The sequence below is a fragment of the Caretta caretta genome, chromosome 8, assembly GCF_965140235.1.
Source record: "Caretta caretta isolate rCarCar2 chromosome 8, rCarCar1.hap1, whole genome shotgun sequence".
NCBI classification, from domain to species: Eukaryota; Metazoa; Chordata; order Testudines; family Cheloniidae; genus Caretta; species Caretta caretta.
In genome coordinates, this window is record NC_134213.1 from 105,405,980 (window position 1) to 105,428,314 (window position 22,335).

General features: G+C 53.1%; 1 protein-coding gene across 7 annotated transcripts in view; it reads left to right on the plus strand.

Annotated features, from left to right (window-relative positions):
• The first annotated feature begins 9,146 nt into the window (after positions 1-9,146).
• Positions 9,147-22,335, plus strand: part of CCDC17 (coiled-coil domain containing 17) — a 44,540-nt gene continuing 31,351 nt past the window's right edge. For all 7 annotated transcript variants that reach the window (XR_012669745.1, XR_012669746.1, XM_048861406.2 and 4 more), the window contains exons 1-11: positions 9,147-9,226; positions 9,939-10,231; positions 13,821-13,973; positions 14,894-14,956; positions 15,743-15,872; positions 16,295-16,451; positions 17,532-17,654; positions 17,993-18,126; positions 18,438-18,548; positions 20,213-20,430; positions 21,788-21,870. Coding sequence is in view for 5 of the 7 variants with exons in the window: in XM_048861406.2 (XP_048717363.2) it covers positions 10,031-10,231; positions 13,821-13,973; positions 14,894-14,956; positions 15,743-15,872; positions 16,295-16,451; positions 17,532-17,654; positions 17,993-18,126; positions 18,438-18,548; positions 20,213-20,430; positions 21,788-21,870 (1,373 nt within the window). In the remaining 2 variants the exon portion in view is untranslated. The remainder of the gene's footprint in view (positions 9,227-9,938; positions 10,232-13,820; positions 13,974-14,893; positions 14,957-15,742; positions 15,873-16,294; positions 16,452-17,531; positions 17,655-17,992; positions 18,127-18,437; positions 18,549-20,212; positions 20,431-21,787; positions 21,871-22,335) is intronic.

Below are 22,335 nucleotides of genomic sequence, written 5' to 3' on the forward strand. Positions count from 1 at the left end.
GAGGTGTGATTTTTTTCACATTTTGTTAAACTGACACGAAAGATTGTGTAGGACCTTATTTTGGCTTACAGCAGGCTTATTTAAGTCTATTAGGAACAGGTTAAAGCTAAGAAGCAACAGGTTCTTCAAGGAGTTGTCCCTGTTGGCGCTCCACTTTTGGTGTCTTGGGGCCCTGCGCTTCTAGTCGGAGAGTTGTAGTAGCAGTGCCCCGCGGCAACTGTCTTGTGCGGCTCCAAGCAGCTACCCCCCGCACGCAGCCAACCGTTACCCAGTTCCTTCTCTACCGCCCTTGGTTTGTCGGAACGAGAGCAGCACCCTTATCTACTCTCATATTCCTTTAATCTCTGCCATTGTCTCAGCTTATTTTCTTCGTTGTTTATCTCTCCATTTATTTTCTTTTGTTTTCACATTTTAAAAAAAAAATCCCCCCTTTTTTTTTTTCTCCCTTCCTCAGCGGGCGGTCGCTGAAGAGGCGTTAGCCTGGGACTATTCCCATTCTTTATTTAACTAGCCTCTAGGGCAGGGGTTCTCAAACTTTTGTACTGGTGATGCCTTTCATATAACAAGCCTCTGAGTGCAATGACCCCTCCCCCCCTTATAAATTAAAATAACTTTTTAATATATTTAACACCGTTATAAATGCTGGAGGCAAAGCAGGGTTTGGGCTGGAGGCTGGCAGCTCACGACCCCTATTTAATAACCTTGCGTCCCCCTGAGGGGTCCCAACCAGTGGTGAGCTGGAGCCAGTTTGCACCAGTTCACTAGAACGGTTGGTTAAATTTAGAAGCCCTTTTAATGGGACAACCGGTTCAAAAAGGGCTTCTAAATTTAACAACTGGCCAAAAGTGGCACCTTAAGCACTGATTCTGTGGGTGCTCTGGGGCTGGAGCACCCGCAGGGAAAATTTGGTGGGTGCAGAGCAGCTCCCTGCCCAGCCCCAGCTCACCTCTGCTCCACCTCCTCCCCTGAACGTGCTGCCCCGCTCTGCTTCTCCACCCCCCTGCCCTCCACCCCGGTTTCCCATGCATCAGCTGGGCCTGAGTGTGAAACCGCTGCCTGCTTTTCAGCCCTCCCCTGGCTTCCTGCGCAAACAGCTGATTGGCAGGAAGCAGGGCGGGGCTGGAAAAGCAGAGCTGGGCAGCATGTTCAGGGGAGGAGGCAGAGCAGAGGTGAGCTGGGGCCAGGCACGGGGCAGGGAGCTGCTGGTGGGTGCTGTGCACCCCTCAAATTTTCCCCGTGGGTGCTCCAGCCCCGGAGCACCCACTGAGTTGGTGCCTAAGGCACCACTTTTGATGTGATCAGTGGGGGGAGCAGCTGCTCCCCGTTCCCCCCCCCAGCTATGCTACCCCACTCCTAGGAGCCAGAGGGGCCTGCTGGATGCTTCCTGGGAGCTGCCCCAGGTAAGCACCGCTGGGACTCCCCACCTCTCCCCCCAGCAGGTCCCTCTGGCTCTTAGGGGTGGGGCAGGGTGGGCACCCACTACGGTGGCCCACAAGACCCTCCTGCCTGGTTCTGGGGGCAGTTGGGACAGGGAAGGGGGTGGATGGGGCAGGGGTACTGGGAGGGTGCATCAAAGAACGCAGGGGATTGGATGGGGCAGGAGTCCCGGGAGGCGGGGGTGGGCCATGACCCCTCATGGGCTGAGGAGGGAACTGGTTGTTAAGATTTTGGCAGCTCATCACTGGTCCCGACCCCCAGTTTGAGAACCCCTGCTCTAGGACATGCCTGACTCTCCAGGTTTCAAGTGCTGTCTGAACCTGCAGACTCTCAATACAAGTGACAGGTGGCCACTTGTCTGTTGTCTGGGGCAGACACACGTTACTCATTACTTCCACCCCAGGAACTTTGCTCTTTGGTACTGATGGCACCCTGGCCAGGTCAGGGCCAAGCTTTATCACTGCACCAGCTGGCTCGGCCCCTCCTCTCTCTAGTGATGAAGAGGAGGAAGTGGAGACAGGAGTGGGTACGCCTTGCCACTCCTCTCCCAAACCTGGACCTTTGCGGCCACAGGGCATAGGTTGGCAACCCCCACAATGGGTGCTCCCTCCCATGGCCCTCCCCCTGTAATGGGCATACTGGGACATCGGACATTATACAGAACCCAAAACACCCAGCCATTCAATCCGCCTAGGTACAGGACACAGCTCTCGCCTCTGCCGTCTGCTCCAGCTTCCCTAGAACTGCTGAAGGAGAAAGCTGAAGAATCCTGCGGACAGGCCGGAGGGTGACACCTTCCCGCCTACTGTGATAGGGTTGGGCCAGATGGCTACAGGAGAGTGATAGAAGGCAGATATATTAGCCCCAGGTTGAGTAGGTCCCTTTTCTCTGGGTAAGGCAACAGGGAAGGTTCCAGAACCATCAGGAACTTTCTGTAAACAAGACAGACAGGTGGATTAGAACACCTGCAGCCAATCAAGAAGCTGTTAGAATCAATTAAGCCTGGCTAATCAGGGCATCTGGGTTTTAAAAAGGAGCTCACTTCAGTTTGTAGTGTGCACGTGAGGAGCTGGGAGCAAGAGGCACTAGGAGCTGAGAGTGAGAACGCGGACTGTTGGAGGACTGAGGAGTACAAGCATTATCAGACCCCAGGAGGAAGGTCCTGTGGTGAGGATAAAGAAGGTGTTGAGAAGAGGCCCTGGGGAAGTAGCCCAGGGAGTTGTAGCTGTCATGCAGCTGTTACAGGAGCCACTGTAGACAGCTGCATTCCACAGGGCCCTGGGCTGGAACCTGGAGTAGAGGGTGGGCCCAGGTTCCCCTTAAACCTCCCAACTCCTGGTCAGACATAGGAGGAGTTGACCTGGACTGTGGGTTCACGAAAATGGCCAAAGCGAGGGCTGCTGTGAAGCTCCAAAGTGAGCAAATCCGTCAATAAGCACAGGACCCACCAAGGCAGAGGAGGAACTTTGTCCCACTACCCACATCCCAATTTAGTCTCTGAATGAAACAATAATGCCGCCTCCTCCCACGTCAGGAGATGACTTCAAATCCTTTCAGGATTTGTTTCAAAGAGTAGCTGATTCATTACACATCTCACTGGCTGAGTTACCAGAGCCTCAATATAAGATGACAGATATATTGCAAGCTTCTCTATCAGCCAAGGTAGCACTACCCATAAATGCTGCCATCATGGATCCAGCAAAAACCATATGGCAGATTCCATATGGAAAGCCCAACTTTCTTGTAAGCAATCTGACAAGAAGTACTATGTGCCAGCTAAAGGAGCTAGGTTTTTGTTTACCCACCCTACCCCAAACTCATTGGTGGTAGAGGAAGTTAATCAAAGGGGGAAGCAACATCAGACCAAGACCAGCCCCTGTGATAAAGACTGGAAATGCCTAGACCTCTTTGGCAGGAGGCCTGTTCATCGGCGACCCTCCAGCTTCGCATAGCAAACTATTCTGCGTTACTGGCGAAGTACACACACAACATTTGTTCTCCAATGTCACCTTTTACTGAGCACATCCCAGCTGACAAAAAAACAATATAAGGCCAATATAGCTGAAGATTTCCTCATTGCCCGAACGACCCTGCAGGCTTCTCTGGATTCTGCTGACACAGCGGCCTGCTCCATCGCCCCGTCCGTTGTCATGCAGAGGGCTTCATGGCTCCATCTCTCCTGCTTTCCCCGGGAATTTCAGGTGACAGTAGAGGATTTACCTTTTGCGGGGCAAAAATTGTTTGCAGAGAGCACAGACGTCTCCTTACACACCCTGAAAGACTCCCGTGTGACACTAAAGGCACTTGGAATCTATGTCCCTGCAAACAAAAAGAAACGGCAGATTCTATAACCAACTATTCCGCCCTGCCCCAGACACCCAGCCTCAACGACATTATGACCGACGCCACAAGCAGCCCCAGACGAGACACCATCGGACACAGGAGCAGTCGTCTACGTCTCAACCACCCATTTCTAGGCAAACGTTTTGAAGTGTTGGTCGAGGACACGAGAACCCCATATTCTCCAATTCCAGAGTCACCTCTAATTTCCAGCCCATTTGGGGCCCGCCTTACACCCTTTTACCCAGTCTGGAGAACCATCACCTCAGACAAGTGGGTTCTGGAAATTATACAGAAGGGCTATTCTATCCCCTTTCTTTCTATTCCACCTACCCACCCCCTTCCCTATCTCTCTTCAGGGACCCATCATACGAGTATCTATTACAGCAGGAAACAAACCATCTCCTGCAGTTAGGTGCTCTGGAACCAGTACCGGTTCAGCACAGGGGTTGGGGGTTTTACTCACATTACTTCCTCACTCCGAATAAAACAGGCGGATGGAGGCCCATTCTGGACTTGCGCAAACTGAACAAGTTTGTGAGAACGCAGCGCTTAAGATGGTAACCCTAGCAACCATAATTCTGGCTTTGGAGAAAGGAGATTGGCTCTTGACCCTCGACCTACAGGACACTTACTTTCATGTCACTATCCACCTGGTGCACAGGAGATTCCTACGATTCACTCTGGACAACCTATTGGATTACCAATACAAGGTACTTCCTTTTGGCCTCTCCATGGCTGCAAGGGTATTTTCCAAAGTACTGGCCGTTGCAGTAACACACCTTCGCAAGCAGGGTGTGACCACATTCCCCTATCTAGATGACTGCCTGCTAAAAGCACCGACATAAGACGAGACAGTCCAGGCTATTCACACCACTCTAACCCTATTTACAAACCTAGGGTTACAAACCTAGGGTTACAAACCAACCTACAGAAATCCACCCTGACCCAAACCCCACAACTAGACTTTATAGGGGCACACCTCGACTGTGTCACGGCATCAGCATGGCTACCCCAACCACCGTTTCTTGCCTTAACCCTAACCGTAACGGTAAGACACAGCCCACAATCGTCCGCCAAAATGTTCCTACAACTTTTCGGACACATGTCGGTTACCACATTTGTTGTGAAACATGCCAGGCTGCGTATGAGATGTCTACAAACCTGGCTACACACTGTCTACATTCCTCACAGAGACTCAATCAACAGATGGCTTACAATGCCCAGCAGAGTGAAAGAGTCGCTCACATGGTGGACAAAACAAAGGTCTGCTCAGGTGTTCCCTTCCAGAGGGAAACCCCATCAGTCACTATCACCACGGACACGCCTCTGGTAGGATGTGAGGGACACACTTGGCCGACATCATCATCCAGGGCCGATGGTCCCTAGAGGAGTCAAATCTCCAAATAAATCTACTGGAGCTCTGAGTAGTTCAAAACACCTGCCATCACTTTCTCCCCCAATCCTCAACAAAACTGTCCAGATTCTCACAGACAATTTGGCGACTATGTTTTGTATAAATTGCCAACGAGGGGCCCAATCCTACCTGCTCTGCACAGAAGCAGTTCACCTCTGGCAATGGTGCATCTCCAACAACATACACATCACGGCATCCTACCTACCTGGAAACCAGAATGCCACAGCAGACGAGACCACAGCAGGAACTTCTTATGGACACATTAGTGGGAACTAGACCCACAAATTCTGCAAACTGTAGTCCGACAACGGGGATTCCCCTCAATAGACCTTTTTGTCACAACCCACAATGCCACATGCCCACAATACTGCTCCCGAGCGAAACTGGGCCAAAACTCTTTGGGAGGCCCCACTCCTGTACGCCTTCCCCCCGATCCTCCTGTTGAATCATGTCCTACACGTGTCAAATTACGAACCCTTCCCCTCCTTCCTCACCTACTGACCCAGGATAGAGGACACCTCCATCACCCCAACATTCCAACACTTCATCTTAAAGCCTGGCTAATCCAGGGATGACAGAACTTGAAACATGCTGCTCCAAGAAGGTCCGAGACATTCTTCTTAACAGCTGACATCTCTCCACATGAAAAACATATGCACGCAAGTGGAAAAGATTCTCTGTCTGGTGCAGAGACAAGCAAATCATTCCACAATCGACCCCATTACCCAATATCCTTGATTACATATTGACACTAAAAACGTCAAGCCTCTCAACTAGGTCACTGAGAGTACACTTACCAGCCATCACCACCTTTCACGACAAGGTGGACGGACTCACTGTTTTCACCCATCCACTGACTAAGCATTTTCTCAAGGGTATAGAGACCACTTATCCCACATTAAGGGACCAGACCCCTATGTGGGACCTCAACCTTGTTCTACGTGCCCTGATGGGCAAACCCTTTGAACCACTATTGATCTGCTCATTCCTACACTTATCCATGAAGGTCACCTTTTTAGTAGCTATCCCATCAGCACGAAGAGTGGGAGAGTTGGGTGCCCTAATGGCACACCCATCTCATACCACTTTCCTCAAGGACAAAGTCATCCTACACCCACACCCTAAATTCATACCCAAGGTCGCCTCTTCCTTCCATCTCAACAAACCCATTCACTTACCTGTATTCTTTCCCAAGCCGTACGCCAATAACAGGGATGTGTCCCTTCATACACTAGACGTCCGCAGAGCGCTGGCATTCTATGAAGAGAGAACAAAAACATTCAGAAAATCGTCCAGACTATTTGTATCCACAACAGAATGATCAAGAGGCCAAACCATTTCCAAACAGAGACTTTCTAAATGGATCTCTAATTGTATCCAAATATGTTACCAAAATTACAATCTGCAAGTTCCTTCTGGACTTCGCACATACTCCACTAGAGCTATGTCCACATCCATAGCCTTTCTCAAACATGTACCCATCACTGACATTTGTAAAGCAGTTACATGGGCATCGCCCCATACTTTCACCAAACGTTATGCCCTGGAACAGCAGACAGCTGCAGACGCTCACTTTGGACAACCATCTCCAAGAACCTCAGTTACTGCACAAGCTGATTTGCCAACCCAGCAGCCAGATTGCAGGGTCTAGGCTTATCAGGAACCCATTAGCCAGAAGTAGATACCAAATACAACAGGGTACAAGGATAGCAGTTTAGTAAGAATTCCAACCACTGGAAGAGGATGCTGGGTTTCTCACCAGTAGCACTGGCTTCTTAGATGAATTATTGTGTTGTTCCAAGGAAAGGTTTGGGCTGTTGTGTACAGTACGCAAATCCTAAAGGTGATACCTCCTTAGAACTTAGTCTGAAGTAAAGAAGATGGGATGCACTGAGCATTCCAGAGGGATGAGTGAGTTCACCTCAAACCAACTCCATCCATCCTGGGTAGTTTTGCAGGCTCAACAAGCCCCCTTCTCCTGATGAGCTGAGTCAAAGGCTCACAATTCTGTAGAGCTCTTGGTACTGATCTCAATCATACAGACTTCTGTAGCCTGCTAACGAGTCGGGCAGTGACTAGATTTTGTTATGAACAACTGTAATTATAACTTCTAGGGGGACAGAAAGGGGGCAGCAGGGCCAGGCTCTTGCATGCTTTTCCTTGTGTTTAGAGTGTTATCTTCAGGCCCTCAAACTTTTGCAAACAATGTGTTAAATCTAGCAGAGGGCAATGAAGAATGACATTGGACAACTACAGGGGAGCTCAACCAGTATAGCTCTGAGTAGCAGACTGCCAGAGACATTGAGGGGGTTTGTAAAGGGAGGGTTGGATTCCTGTTGATCTCTCTCTCATACATTCAGCAATGTGTAAAGGAATCTGAGGCCATGTCAGCTCCATGAAGTTGGTGCATTCTCATTGCTAGCAGGTAACTTTTTCTGTTACTGTATGTTCTTCACTGCACTTCCAGGCTCCCCCTGCAGCTCAACTGCTGAAGTGACCCTTTAACTCAGCTAATCGTCCTATTTTACCTCCTTGGCTTTGAAAACAGGTTCAGTGTGTTGTGCATTGCTGTAGGCAACTGCAGAGCAAGGGGCCTGCAGCTGCCCACATAAAGGCACTGGGAACCTCTCCTAAATAAAAACTGCTTCTTGGCTCTGCGTACTTCACTAGGGGAGCTAACAGCCTCAGGGCTATAGGGGAGGTTAAAGGCCTGATGGGATAAAGGAAAGTCTTGGTTGGATCATTTATAAATATCTAATGATCAAGTCTATTCCCATTAAAACAAGGATGGGAAGCCTAACTCCTGCCTCTCATCACATCTCCCCACTAACTCGGTATGTCAGCAAGTGCCATGGTGCAGAGATGGTCACTGCACTCCCCTCTCCTTTACAAAGAGTCTCGATGTCCGACTGCTGGAGAACAGCACTTCTGTGCCCCTTACTAATCACATCAAGTGCCGTTTATGATGCAGGACTTGAAGCTGAGGTCTAAAGAAATGAGACTTTGATAGTTGGGGATTTTGTTCTAGATGAATCTCTTTGCACTATGCCAGCTTTACAAAACGTTGCTCTCCTCCTGAGCTAGGGCAAGTCATTTGTGTGGCTGGGTAAGTACGATGTTTTCATCACTAAAAACATGGATGCTGGTAAATTCTCATGACCTTTCTTGCAAAGTTGCACGAGGCTATGGGAAATTCAGTATGCACTGCATTGGAATCGGCAAGGTAGCCTGGGTGTAACAGAATGTGTCATTTGGTGTCGTTCCATGCAATGGGTGCTCTGCCAAAATATTCCTGTGATGCTTTTTTGGGGGGGAGGGTCCTCTTCTTGGGAATCCGGTTCAGTCACATCCAGGCCTTGGCAGGATCACTCACCTTCGTGAGCTGCTTGCATTAAGAGGAACCGCACTGTGTCCCTCAAGCTCCTCCTAAGGTGGCCCTTAGGCTGGGCAAGGGTTTTATTAAACTTTCTCTTCTGTACTTTTGTTTTGGGATCCCCAAAGGCTGCACTGTCTGTGCACCTGCTTGGGCAGCCCTTCTACCCAACGAACAGGGACAGTTTTCTCATTTCAGGGCGTCTGGGTTTCGTTGACAATGCAGCAGGCATCATCCTCTCACTCCCAGCCTCTGCCAGGCTGTCAGTTCTTTAAGGGAGAGCCCTTGAATGGCAATTCCCCCATAAAGAGTCCTTAAAAGATGGCTTAGTGGGGCTTGTTGCTCCGTGTGTCTCGTCCCTCTCTCCTGTGTTGCTCTGACGGTCAAACCAGCTTGTCTCCCTTCAATGCAAGGAACCTCTTGTTCTGCCAGCGACCCTGTTACCAATGGCCGCCTGGCCAAACACAAACAGGCCACAGCCATGGTAATCCTCCCGTTGCTAACAGGCCTGGCTCCTCAGCTCCTGTCCCTTCCCCCTTCACACCACTGGGCTGGTACCACCCCCGGTTACCAGTCTAGCAACTGCAGCTCACAGCCCTGAAGCCAGAGCTCGGCAGTACCCGCACGGGACCCTTACAACCAACTCGGCCGCAGCACAGGTCAGTCCTTGATTGAATCGCAATCTCACTGGAGCCATGTGGCCGATGAGTCTCTGCCCCTGAACTGGGGGGCTTGTTAGAAGGCGTTGGCAGGCAGCTGTGCCCCATGCCAGGGCAAGAATGGGCTGGTCTCCCCCCCTCTCCCAGCCTGATGCAGCAAGACCAAAAAATAAGGGGGAGGGGGTAGTCTTCCCATCCCTCCCCCACCTTTAGGAAATTGGAGAGCAGGTTCATTAGACACCTAGGAAACCTGAAGCCCTATAAATGTTAATTTGCCCCAGTTGCTGGAGCATCCTGGGCAAGGACATGGCTGCAGCATCTAACTGGGGAGAGGGAAGCTTGGTCTCTCCCCCACCCCCAAACTGGCGAGTGACTCTAGTAACTTTATTTATGTTTTGTCCCGGTGTGTGTCTATCTTTTTACACCCTGGTGCCCCCCCGTCTCAGGCAGCGAGGTCTGGTGGACTGAGCTTGGGGCTAGGAGCCAGGTTCACGCAAGCTCTAATCCCAGTTCTGACGCCAACTCCCGTTGTGGTCCCTTGGTTTCTCTGTGCCTCTATTTCCCCATCCTTAAAATGGGGATAATAATTAGAGCAGGTTGGGAAATTACGATGACGCTGAGCTGCATCTTGTTGGGGAGGGTTAGGGACTTACCTTGAGGAGGGAAACCGCCATCTAAAGGCTCATCGTCTGTTTAACTGACTCTGCTCCAGGACTAGGTATTTGGAGCAACTGTGACCGGCGGACCTGGGGGAAACCCCCCTTAGGAGAACCAGGCACTTTGGGGCCCCTGTTCCCATGCAGCATGACGGACGTGAGGATTTTCTGCTGCCCAAGCTGCGACATGGGCTTCCGCTCCAAGCATCTGCTGGACAAGCATGTGGAGAAGTTCTGCATTGGGAGTCAGGCAGCAGGTGACTCCTTTTCTCTCCATGCCAGACACCAGGAGCAGCATGGCCTGCAGGGGAGGAAGATGCCCAGGAACACAGAGACTCCAGACCACACGGTAATCTAAGCCCTTTCCTGCATCAAGGGCTGGTCTGCAGGGATGTGCGGCTAACCAGGCTCCACCCCTGCTCATTGCCTCCCCACTGGTAGCTAGACCGCAGAAATATGGCAAAGAAGTGCCTTGGAGGGAGTGTTGGGAGGTTTTATTCCCAGCCTGCAGCATGGGAAATGTCTTTGGAGCAGGCCCCAAGCATGAAAAGAAGGAAGGTTCCCAAGTCCCTTCCTCAGCACGGTACAGCCAGCTGGACTGGGCTTCTTCATAGACTTCACTTACTGCTTGGTTTGTTTCTTTCCAATGGGCTTGTTCTCTTCCCCTCCCCTCCCCACCCTCCGTTTTTGTTTTTTTTTTCCCTGCTTTGAGATGTAGAAAGAAGCCAGAATAGAATTTTCTTTTAAGCCTGTTTTCCTTAGAAATATCAGGAATGGTAAGTCTTTCCTTCCCTGTTGTGCTGGAGAACATCTTGGCTGATGCAGAGAAGTGGACTGGGAACCCTCTTAGCCCTAAACCGAAAGACAGGAGGTGCTGAATCCTTAGCAAAGAGACTTTTGTCTGCTAGATGTTTGAGTTAAATAGGAGTTAACAAAACCAAAGAGCTTGAAACAATCTGGCTAAAATGCACTCGCCCTCTGTCAGGTTCTCCTTTCTCAGAAATCCTGCTGTCATAAACCCAGTCATCCATAGAGGTTTCCAGGGCAGAAGAGACCTGAAATTCTAATGTACAAAGCAAGCAGGAAAAAGCACACACTTCTGGAAGGGGGTGGGATCTTCATACATTAGGGAACAAACCCCCAAACCTTGGGGATAAATCATAACGAACCAAAAAAGGGCACACGCTCAGTTGTTTTTTCAGGTAATTTTTCATCTTGATTTAATTCTAACAGTTCTGGATCATTGGTTTCTCTCATCTGTTTAGAATCCCAACTATACATATAAAATGATAGGGTCTAAATTAGCTGTTACCACTCAAGAAAGAGATCTTGGAGTCATTGTGGACAGTTCTCTGAAAACCTCCACTCAGTGTGCAGCGGCAGCCAAAAAAGCAAACAGAATGCTGGAAATCGTTAAGAAAAGGATAGATAATAAGACAGAAAATATCATTGTCTCTCTATAAACCCATGGTATGTCCACACCTTGAATACTGTGTGCACGTATGGACACACCATCTCAAAGAAGATCTACTGGAATTGGAAAAGGTTCAGAAAAGGGCAACAAAAATGATTAGGGGTATGGAACAGCTTCCATGTGAGGAGAGATTAATAAGACGGGGACTTTTCAGGTTGGAAAAGAGACGACTAAGGAGGGACGTGATAGAGGTCTATAAAATCACGACTGGTGTGGAGAAAGTAAATAAGGAAGTGTTGTTTACTCCTCATAACACACGAATTAGGAGTCACCAAATGAAATTAAAAGGCAGCAGGTTTAAAACAAACACAAAGGAAGTATTTCTTCACACGACGCACAGTCAACTTGTGGAACTCTTTGCCAGAGGATGTTGTGAAAGCCCAAGACTATAACAGGGTTCAAAAAATAACTAGATAGGTTCATGGAGGATAGGTCCATCAATGGCTATTTGCCAGGATGGGCAGGGATGGTGTCCCTAGCCTCTGTTTGCCAGAAGCTGGGAATGGGCAACAGGGGCTGGATCACTTGATGATTACCCGTTCTGTTCATTCTCTCTGGGGCACCTGGCACTGGCCGCTGTTAGAAGACAGGAGACTGGGCTAGATGGGCCATCTGAACATTCTTATGTTCTTAATGTAATCAGGGGCTGCCTCACTGTATGTATGTACAGCCCCTAGCACAATGGGGGGACCCCACCCAGCTTGGGACCTCTGGGAGAGGGTTTCCTCCTATCCCTTCAGTGTGTTCTCTCTCCCCTGCTGAGGGGATGGTGCATTCACCAGCAGGCAGCCCGTGGAAGCCCTGTGTTGCACCCAGCCGTTAGGAAGAGAGAGAAGCTCTCTTCAGCTCAGCACTTGGCAGTGGGTGTGAACCCTGGCATGAACCAGCCTTGAAAAGTGCTGTTCACTCCCCAACGGAAACCTAGTGTTGCACCAGGCTTGTCTGCTGAGTTGCTAGGAGATGGCAGCGTGTAAGCGAACAAGTGGGTAATCCAGCCCTGCCCGCTCCCAGTCCATTCCCCAAAGCCTCCTGCATTTGAATTCCACAGGCTGGGTGCAACAAATAAGCCGGACAGACTCCAGAAGGGATCCAGATGCAAATAATCCCTCCCCCTCTGATTCCGTTGTAATAGCTTATATTTCTACAGGGCTTTCCCTCCTGAAGTGCTTGATAGCTCTGTGAAAATGCAGCCACCTCTGGGGTGCCGAGTGGTGGCTAAATAGTACGTGCTGCCAAAATTCAACACTCCTCTCCAGACACTGTTCTCACTGCAGCGGGTACCCCATGGGCTCTGTAATGTCCCTGCCAGCCAGACAGCACCAAGATTCAGAGCTGTGGGGTGCTCAGGTACCTTGCTGGGTGGGCACAATAAAAGAACCTAAACAAGCTGTAGAATTACCACCTCCATTCCCCAGATACGTGCTGGTCACAGCCCCACAGGCTGAGAGGTGCTGGTAGAGAGATAGCCCGGTCTAGTGGTCTGAGCGTTGAGCTGCAAGCTCTGTAGATCTATCTGTCTCACTGGGTTTTTATGCTGGCACCCATCACTATAGGAATTGGATGCTGCTTAAATTCTAATCCTGGCTCTGACACTGACTGGCTCTGTGGACTTGGATGACTCACTTACCCGCTCCGTGCCTCAGTTTCCCCCACCTGTGAGGCAGGGATAATGGTAGTTGCCCACCTCGCTGTGGGGCCTTGAGACTTGATGAATGTTCACAGGGGGCTTGGAAGATGCTCTATGTTCTTGTGAGAGGCTGAGCCCAGCACCTCATCCCTGCCACCCAGTCCCATCACCAGAGCTTTCCCCATACAGCTTCCACTTCCTGCTGCGAACAGTGTATCCCAGCACAGGAGGACATGTGGCTATCACTTGGAGATTCAGCCCGTCCCTTGTCCTGGAGGGCCACTTGGGGGCATATAGATATTGCAGAGGGGGATTAACCAGGTGTGTTGCATTTTTGGGAGGAGGCCTGGCGGGTGGGGTGGGGCAGGTAATCAGATTTAGCTATTTTGCCCCAGCTCTGGGCTAAAGCAGCGGCCCCTTTAGGTGAGAACGGGGATCATCCTAACATGCAGCTGGCCACACAGAAATGAAGCTGGAGATTTCCAAAGCAGTGGAAGGCAGCGGTTCTCAGACAGTGGTGCATGTATCCCTTGCCTGAAATCCTGGCCCTATTGATGTCAGTGGCAAAACTCCTGAAAACTCCTGACTCAGAAAGAAAAAGGGTGAGAGCCCCTGGTTTGAAGTACAGTGTCAGTCTAAGAATCCATTACAGCTGCACGGATCCAAGTCTTGGAGGTGGGAGACCCAGTTTGTTGGCACTGTGCAGGGGTTCCCCAGGTCTTAGTCTGAGGCCTGCTGCTCCAGGCCATGGCCCCTGGCCCCCCCTCCCACACCCACATTAATGGGCCCATGTGTTTGTCGCTCACCCCCGCTGTGGTCCTTTGCTTCCTGGTCCAGCGGCGGCAGCTGAGCAGCCCGCGAGTGAGGAGAGTCCGTCTGGGGCAGCAGCCGCAGGACTTCCTGAGCCACCGTGAGAGGAACCTGCTCGGAGGCTACGAGCTTAAAGGGAGCCCCTCGGAGAGCCAGGCCTTGAGGAAGTTGGCTGAGGAGGTACTGAGTGCAAGCAATGGTGACTGTTGTGCTGGAATTTGGAGTTCCCCGCTTCTTTACATTGGGTCCTCACCCTCCACTGTCCCCAACCATGGCTCCTCCGTGCAGCCCACAGATCCCCATTTCACGGGCCCATAGATGGAATCAGGGAATGGGTTACGGACGCTTCTGGCAACTGAGCATCCTGTATGGGTGAGGGAGGCTGCTGCCCCTTTCCACACGCTCCTGCGATGCATATCTGAGTCCCGTGCATTTTCAAGGGCTGTTAAAAAGCAGGGCACTGAGGGGAGCACGAACCCAGGAGTCCCCATTGCTGCTTTGCATGCCACAGCACCGGGTGAATGCGGGAGTGACCCTTTCTGTTTCCTGTGCTGTGTGCCGGGTAATATCATGAAAGGACGCCATGTGTGTAAAACTAAATTAGTTCTTTATTAAGAGCACTATTTACAGAGGTGCTGCAACTGCAGCGAGTGTATTGCAGCCATGCGCACACAGACTGACGGCCTGGTGCTTTCTTCATACTCTTCCCTCCTGCAACCTATGCTCCTCCCGCTGGGTTCCATGCAGGTTGCTACACTTTGCGTCCATAAGTGTGGCCCTGGCTTCTTAGCTGATATATTTTGGGGTTCTGGGAAAATCATGGGGTGATTTGAAAAGCTAGCAAAAGACCCATAACATTTCTAGGGATATGAGATAACAGTGGGCGGTGCGTGTGTGGTGCAAGATTCAGTCACTCATTTTGTACCTTTAAAGGGTCTTCAGGGTTAGCTGAGTTAATTCTCTCACCAGAACCTTTGAAGGGGTTTAATGCATCAGCAACCCCTAGCTACCTCTGGGTCCCTGTCCTATCTTTTATATTGTGCTGATACAGAAGGAGGGAATGTCTGTCAGGACATGATCACTTCTCTTCCTTTTAACAGTTCCACAAACTGAGGATGTCTCTGGAGGACACTGTCCCTACTCTCCAGCCCTTAAAGCCAGAGGTAAAACCAAGCAAGGGCAACTCTGTGATTTGAGAAATATGCAGGGAACGGGAGGCAACTAGAACCCGTGCAGAAGAGGGTGGAACGCCTTGGACACTGGGATACAGAGAGAAGTCTTGGTCACTCGGTCAGATCCTGCCCAGGTCTGCGGAGGCCTGAAGTCACTCCTGTTGCGAGAGCGACTGTACATATGTACCTAGTTAAAAGATAGGGGGCCAGCAGATGTGGCTCATAAACACATACCATCATCCTGGGTTTTGTAGACCCAACAGCCTTCTCTCAGTGGATGGTGCTGAAGCCACTCCAGGGTGTGAGAGAGAGGAGGTTATTGGCAGGGCAAAGCTTTCGGCTTTACGAAAATCCCCGGGGTGGTGAGAGTTGGCAACTCTGCAAACTTAACGAGACCCACAGGTAGCTAGAACTGCCCCCGTGCGTCCTGTCTCGCCTTGTTAGCTGAAGGGATGAGCCTCGTGCTGTACCCTGACGCTACTGGCTCAGCATGGAGAGCAGTTCCAGAGCTGGGACCCCCACCCCCGCCTCGCTCCCAGCCTCCTCCTGTCAAAATCTGGGCCTCTAACCCGGTGCCTGACTCTCTACATGTGAACTGGGCAGACAGCACATCTGTCGCCCCTCCCTGGCTGAGCCAGTCGAGGGCTTTCTGAGCTTGTCCAGAATGGGGTCGTCCTCAGCACCCCGTGGGCTCCTCCACCCTTGCACGGAGTTTGACTAGAATTGGCTCTCGTGGTGTTATGCCTTCTGCTCCTGTGGGCTTTGCTTGTCCTCCAGGAGGATGCCAGCCGTCGGATTTCCCACCAGCAGGGGTACAGGGAGCGGCTGCAGGAGATAGCGAAGGCGCACGAGCACCAGGTGGCTGATATCCAGGCCAGGAACCAGCATCTGGAGCAGCAGGGAGAGGGTAGGAGGAGGGGAACATGCATGTTGCCCCTATGCTGAATTCTCTCCCCTTCATACTTGTTCCCATTAGCAGTGGGGCAGCGAGTCTGGAGTATCCCGGGAGGCAGGTGAATGCAGACAGGCAGCCTTGACTGGGCTGACGCACGGTTCCCAGTAGCCTGGGCATCCCAAAGAAGAGGGGGATGTTGCTAAATGGATGGGAGAAGCCCACTCCCATTGGTTAGGGTCACACACCCCAGCTGGGTCTCCAGCAACCAGAGCTGCCTTCAGCGTCCTGGGATGTGCTGGAGGGAGATCCAGATGCAGTCAGGTGGGAGGCAGGGAGACTGGACTGTGTGTGTGATGTGGCCTGGCAGAGAGGCGGGGATCCTGGTGGACCGACTGTAGTCTTGTGCAGTGAAGTTATCCCTGTGTGTCCCGCAGAAATCCGCAGGCGCCTGTCGGAGCTGGCCGTCAGCAACTCTTCCACCACGTACATCGAGCAGCTGCTGCTGGAGCTGAAGGCCCAGGAGGGGAAGAACCAGCTGGCGCTGGATGCTCTGAGAGACCAGATTGGGCTCATGCAGGCTGCAGCCTGGAGGTGAGGACCCAACAAGTGTCCTCACCTAGTGTGGGGGCAGCATGGTGCTGCTGTGGAGCTGGGGGAGCCCGCCACCATGCCCTGCTCTTCGGTCTCTTGATCCCCGGGCCTGGCAGGAGGTGTGTCTCTCGCTTCCCAGTGGAAGGAAGAGCTTATGCTGCTACCACGTGGATGGGCAGGAGCTCGCTGGAAGGAGGATACCAATTCAGAAGGGACCCAGCTAGAGTGACCAGACAGCAAATGTGAAAAATCAGGACAGGGGGGTAATAGGAGCCTATATAAGAAAAAGGGCCCCAAAATTGGGACGTCCCTATAAAATCAGAACATCTGGTCACCCTAGACCCAGCCAGGGGAGAGGCTGGGAGGGGAGTGGGGCTGATGCTGTGATCTGTCAGCACAGTCTGGCACACAGACCCCCTGGGAGCTGACCGGGCCCCAGGATGCTCCACAGAGTTAAACAGTGCAGGAGAAGGGACGGTCACAAGTCGAACTCAGTTCCAGAGAGCAGGTGCACAGACCTCCTGGGCCCAGACTCCAGATTTACATGCTGATGGTGGGTGCCTGGATCCCTGGACGCTCCCTGGGCCCTGAGGTGCCTGGAGAGCTGTGTGAGGTGTCAGTCTGAGCCCAGCCTTGGAGTTAGGAGCTCTCCATGGTGAATGAGGGGAGCTCTCAGGCACAAGGCTGAAAGCAGAAGGGGAGGGGACCTCACCCTCCAGCTGGGATCTGAAAATTCACGGAGAGGGACACACGGGGGCTGCTCCAGCCAGTGGGAGCTGTGGAGGAGATGGCCTTGGGCCTGCGTGTGAAGGGACAGGTGCCAACTGAGGTCAAAGCTAATGATAATACAGACGGGGAGGGAGGTGTCCCTCGGCCATGCTGGCTTCCTTTCTCCTGTCCGCCAAAGACTCCGAGATAATCCCAGGGACCTTTGGGCTCCACCGTGTTTCCTGTCTCAGGGCAGCTCCTGCCGTAGGTTTGATTTAGGAGATGAAGCACAGGGACCAGAGGGGAAATGCTGATGGGAAGCGGCAACCCAGGTAGATCTCACTCCCCGCCCTGCTTTGGTTCCATTTTCAGAAGCAGGCTGGAGCCAGACAGCCGTACCAACGCAGCCGAGGCCGCGGGGAAGGCGGGCGGGAAGGTCTCCATCAGTCTCATCCCGTTCCCTCCGGCTGCTGGGCCCCTCTCCTCGGAAATAAGGTGTGCACAAGCCCCGCTGCCAGCGGCTCCACCGAAGCAGTAGGGGCCCAGGCCAACCCTGCACTTCTGTAACTGGGGAGACCCTGGTGCAGTTAAATGGGGCCGCTCCTGCTGTGGATCTCAGGATGGAGAGATGGAAATGGCCTTCTAGGTCCCATCTAGCCCAGCATCTTGGGGTCAGGCCGGATTGGCCCTTAGCCCTCCAGCTTAGCAGCTCTCCACTAGGACTGTGTCGGGCCTGGGGTGGGGGTGCACATGAGGTTCAGTCACCCCTGGCTGAGAGAGGCTCCCTCAGACGTAGGCTGCCAGGGGCCTGACTCCATTCTGCTTCCCCTCAGAGCCCTGCACCTGGCCTACCTGCAGGGCGGAGGGAGCAACCCTGCCGTTCTGGCACAGATGTACGACCTGCAGGTGGAGGCCACGGCACTGGAGAGGGCGGCTGGGAGGCAGGAACACAAGGAGCGGAAGAAAAGTAAGTCCCTCCTGCCCCTCCTCCAGGGACCCCTGGGAGTGGAGCTTGTTCCGGGTGTCTGGGAGCCTGGGCTTAGCACACTGAGGTGCAGCATTAACGTCACGTCACTGCACCAGAACAGCTGCAAAGCACTAACCTCAGAGGCCGCCACACTCCTACCCTGCATGCAAGCCAAGGACATGGGTCTGAGTTCGAATCCTCCCAGCTGGCGCCTGGCAGTGGAAGGTGCAAGTCCCTCCTGCTCTCTCCCTGCCCCCGGCACAGCTCTTCCTGTGTGTAACTGTGAGTGTCCCCGCTTGCTGTGATTGCAGAACACCGGGGCCTGGACGCAGAGCTGCTGGCTGTGGAGCTGGAGAATCAGCGGCTGGAGGACGAGCTCTTTAAGCTGAAGATGCAGAGGGACAAGAGGAGGGCAGATGACGGTAAGCAGGGCATGTCCAGCCTCTCTCCGCAGCACGGAGCACGTGGCCCAGAGGGATCCCTGAGAGCGCCTGAACGGGGCCGGCTGTTGGTGGCATCACAGCGGCTGCAGTGCAGTGGGGTGTGGGGTACCTTTGCGAGAGTGCAGCAGTCACCTCCGTGATACTGTGGCCAAGAGCTGCCAGGTCACACCGCATCTCCGCCTCCATCCAGAGGCCGCAGCAGGCTGCACAGCTAGAGTGACCTAGTTCAGCTCCGTTTCCAGGACCGTACCAATCCCAGGGTGTCCTGGAAACGTGCTGCCCTTTCCCCCGGGCTGTCAGCCAGCCCTCTGCACCGTTCTGACACCGGCCCGGGCTTGGCCCGGTGTGGTCTGTGACCCCCTCCCTTGGCGGCTGCGGGTGTATATGTAAATACACTAGCCATCACTTCCGAACATGACACCAACCTGCCCCTTGCCAGGGGCCCAGGATTCAGCACCCGGCTGGGTGAGGGTGTTCTGGTCGCCGCTGCTACATTCCTTGTGTGGGGCCGGCGTTGATGCTTTGATACCACAGCGCGCTGGGGGAGGGGGCTGTCAATAATGCATCCTGGGATGCATGTGGTGTCCTCTGCAGACACCACACAGAGGGAAAGAACCTACTACTGCTGCTAGTTATTGGTGTCACTCCCTCAGCTCTAGTGGTGGAGGCCTGTGCTTTGGTGCTGAAGGTCGGAGAGTCAGTCCTTGCCAAAGACCCATGGTGGGGGGTCATTAAATAAGCTATGGTAATTATTGCACACAGCTCTTGCTGGCGGGAGCTATAAAGGGCAGTGCAGATGTTTTCCAGTTACATGTCTCATAAAACACCAACCAAGAGTTAACTTAATCAACAGCAGCCCTGGTGCGGGAGCCGCTGGCCCGATGGCCCTGTCCAATGCCAGGCGAGGGAGGTGATATTGGTTGCGGTAGGCGCTGTGCTCTCCTGTCTCCTGCCCATCGCCCCTGATGCCATGACAGGGCGCCAGCTTGTGGGCCGCTCACGGCCAAGACAGTGAAGGGAAGCTGCGGGCATCTGCAGTAGGGCCGGTGCCTGGCTGGGATGGGTGTCCCTGCGCATACGTTATTGTTTATCTTTCCCTATCCCTGCTGCCCCAGTCACTGGGACATGGGCTCACCGGGTGCGAGGACGTGAAGGGTCAGTGATATCCCCGTAGGTCCCTTTCCTTGCACCCCCCTGCTCAGTTTCGTACATCGCCCTGTCCTTGAGTGGAGAGAACTAAGGGCAGGAAGGACTTGCTGGCCAGAGAGTTGCTGTCTCCTTGGTCAAGGAAAGGCGGATGCCAACAGATGAGCTTTGTGTTGTGCTCCTGATCTCCTGCAGCTGGGAGCTCTGCCCCAAGAACTCCTTGCGCCCAGCTTCGTGAGCGTGCTCCTGGGTGCCGTGCATGCTGGGGTTGCGGTACCCTGGGGGCAGGGTGGGGAGAGCAGGAATCCATCAGAGCGCAGCCCAGTGAGGATGAATGGGGAGCCAGCGCAGGGAGCGGGGCATCTGGGCTGCCTGCTCCCCTCCCTCCCTTTCCCTGTGGCCCAGGTGGCCCAGGACCCATTATGGTGCCCTGCGTTCAGGCTGCACGGCTGCTTGGCAGTGCGCCTCCCCTCTGCTTTTTGGCTCCCTTCCCCCAGGCGCTCTGGACAAAGAGCTGATGGAGCAGGAGCGGGCGCACACCATGGAGACGGCTCAGCTGCACGCCGAGATCGGGATGCTGAGACATGGCGCAGAGAGGATGCAGCCCCGACGGGCTGGGAGGAGGTCGCCACCCATGCTCCCGCCGCCAGTGGCCCCGCCCCGGCCACCTCCCCCGCCCCTGCCTCTGCCAGGCCTGCGTGAGCTCCCCTTCGTGGTGAGAGTCCTTTCCCTGGGGATGGGAGGCGGGGCCCACAAGGTCTCCTTTTGCCTTGGTAGCTGACTTTTAATGTCTCCAGGAGGCACTTATGGGGCTGAAATAATCCAGGATCTGGTCCCCTCCTGGTGTTCCAGTTCCTGACTAAAGAAAAGCTCATGTGCAGACCAGCTCCCAGGTTGTTTCTGCTCTGGCTTCCTGAAGACCATAACCTCCCAGCCACGTCCAGGTGTACCGGGTCTTCTGTGACAGGTTTCAGAGTGGCAGCCGTGTTAGTCTGTATCAGCAAAAAGAACTAGGAGGACTTGTGGCACCTTAGAGATGAGCAAATATATTTGAGCATAAGCTTTAACGTAAAACTATTTCCCCATGCTTATTTTCCCCTCTACTGTTACTCACACCTTCTTGTCAGCTGTTGGAAATGGGCCATCCTGATTATCGCTACAAAAGGTTTTTTTTCTCTCCTGCTGGTAATAGCTCACCTTATCTGATCACTCTCCTTATAGTGGGTATGGCAACACCCATTGTTTCATGTTCTCTGTGTGTGTGTGTGTGTGTGTGTATCTTCCAACTGTATTTTCCACTGCGTGCATCTGATGAAGTGGGTTTTAGCCCACAAAAGCTTATGCTCAAATAAATTTGTTAGTCTCTGAGGTGCCACAAGTCGTCCTTTTCTTTTTGTGGGTCTTCTGTGTGGCTCCCAAGTGCCCAGACCCTGGCATGTGCTAATAGTTCCCACGGTGCTTTGAGTGCCCTCTAATGGTAGCTGTAATTACAGTCCTGCTCACTGTAGGAAATACTGCCTGGACAGCATGATCCAAAATCCCTCGCAGAAAGCTGGGTGTGACTGCATTCAGAGCACCTGGTGGATGGTTAGCTGTGGACCCCCAGGTGTCTGTCTGTTGTGACACTGACAGCTACCCCCGAACCCAACGTGTGCACAGCATGCCACTTGTCTCCAGGTCTCCACATGGCAGGTTAACATCTGCATGGCCAGAAATGTGACACTGTCATTGTCCCACCCACCCTGCCTGCTCCCTGCGCATCCCTAACCCAAAGACATTTTCTCCTGCTGCCAGCCCCGCAGAGCCAGTGCAGCAAAGCGAGGTGCTTTGTCAAAGCAGCCCCAGACTGGGCTGTGGGAGACCGTGCAATCGCCTCCCGCTAGATCACGTACTTAACCAGTCTTTCCTTCTCTGACCCCGAGTCGCCCTGCGGCAGGGCTGGGGCTCTGTGGGCAGCAGGTGAGGTCTAGCAGTCACAGCCCGGTGTCTGGCTGAACGGCTGCTCCGCGCTGCTGTTTGTGATGCACGGGGGCCAGTCTGGAAGCTCTTCATGCTATTTCTGCCTGTTGCAGGAGCGAATGGGGCCTCAGACCCATCTCAGCAGACACTTGCTGGACCCTCCGGACGCCCTGGGACCTGCTCCGTATGACCCAGCGTACGTGTCTTGTCATTGGCCAGCCACCCCTATGTCCCATAATCCTTTGCTGCAATTCCCACTCTGCTTTGTAGGAGGTGTCCTGGGAACTGGCCATCATGAGCTGCCCTGGGGGGTTGAGAACATGTTAACCAGCTTGCTTCAGCCGGAGAAAGGCAACAGGGCACGAGAGAGCTGGTTCATGTCTCCCCAGCAAGAACTGTTAACAACCCCCGTTGGAAAACTGCAGCTGCTGCTCTCCACCTCTGGCCTTAGCCCAGCTGTGGGGAGCCAGGCATCAAATGCTTCCTCTGTGTAGTAGGGTCATTGGAACAAGCTCTCTTCAAAGGCTGCTGCTGGCAAATGACCCACACTAGCAGGAAGAGCTTCCACCAGATACCCAGGAGCTTTTCACTGCAGTTAACATCTGCCTTCAGGAGTGTGGCCTAGTAGCTAGGGCGCCGCTCTGTGCCTCAGTTTCCCCAT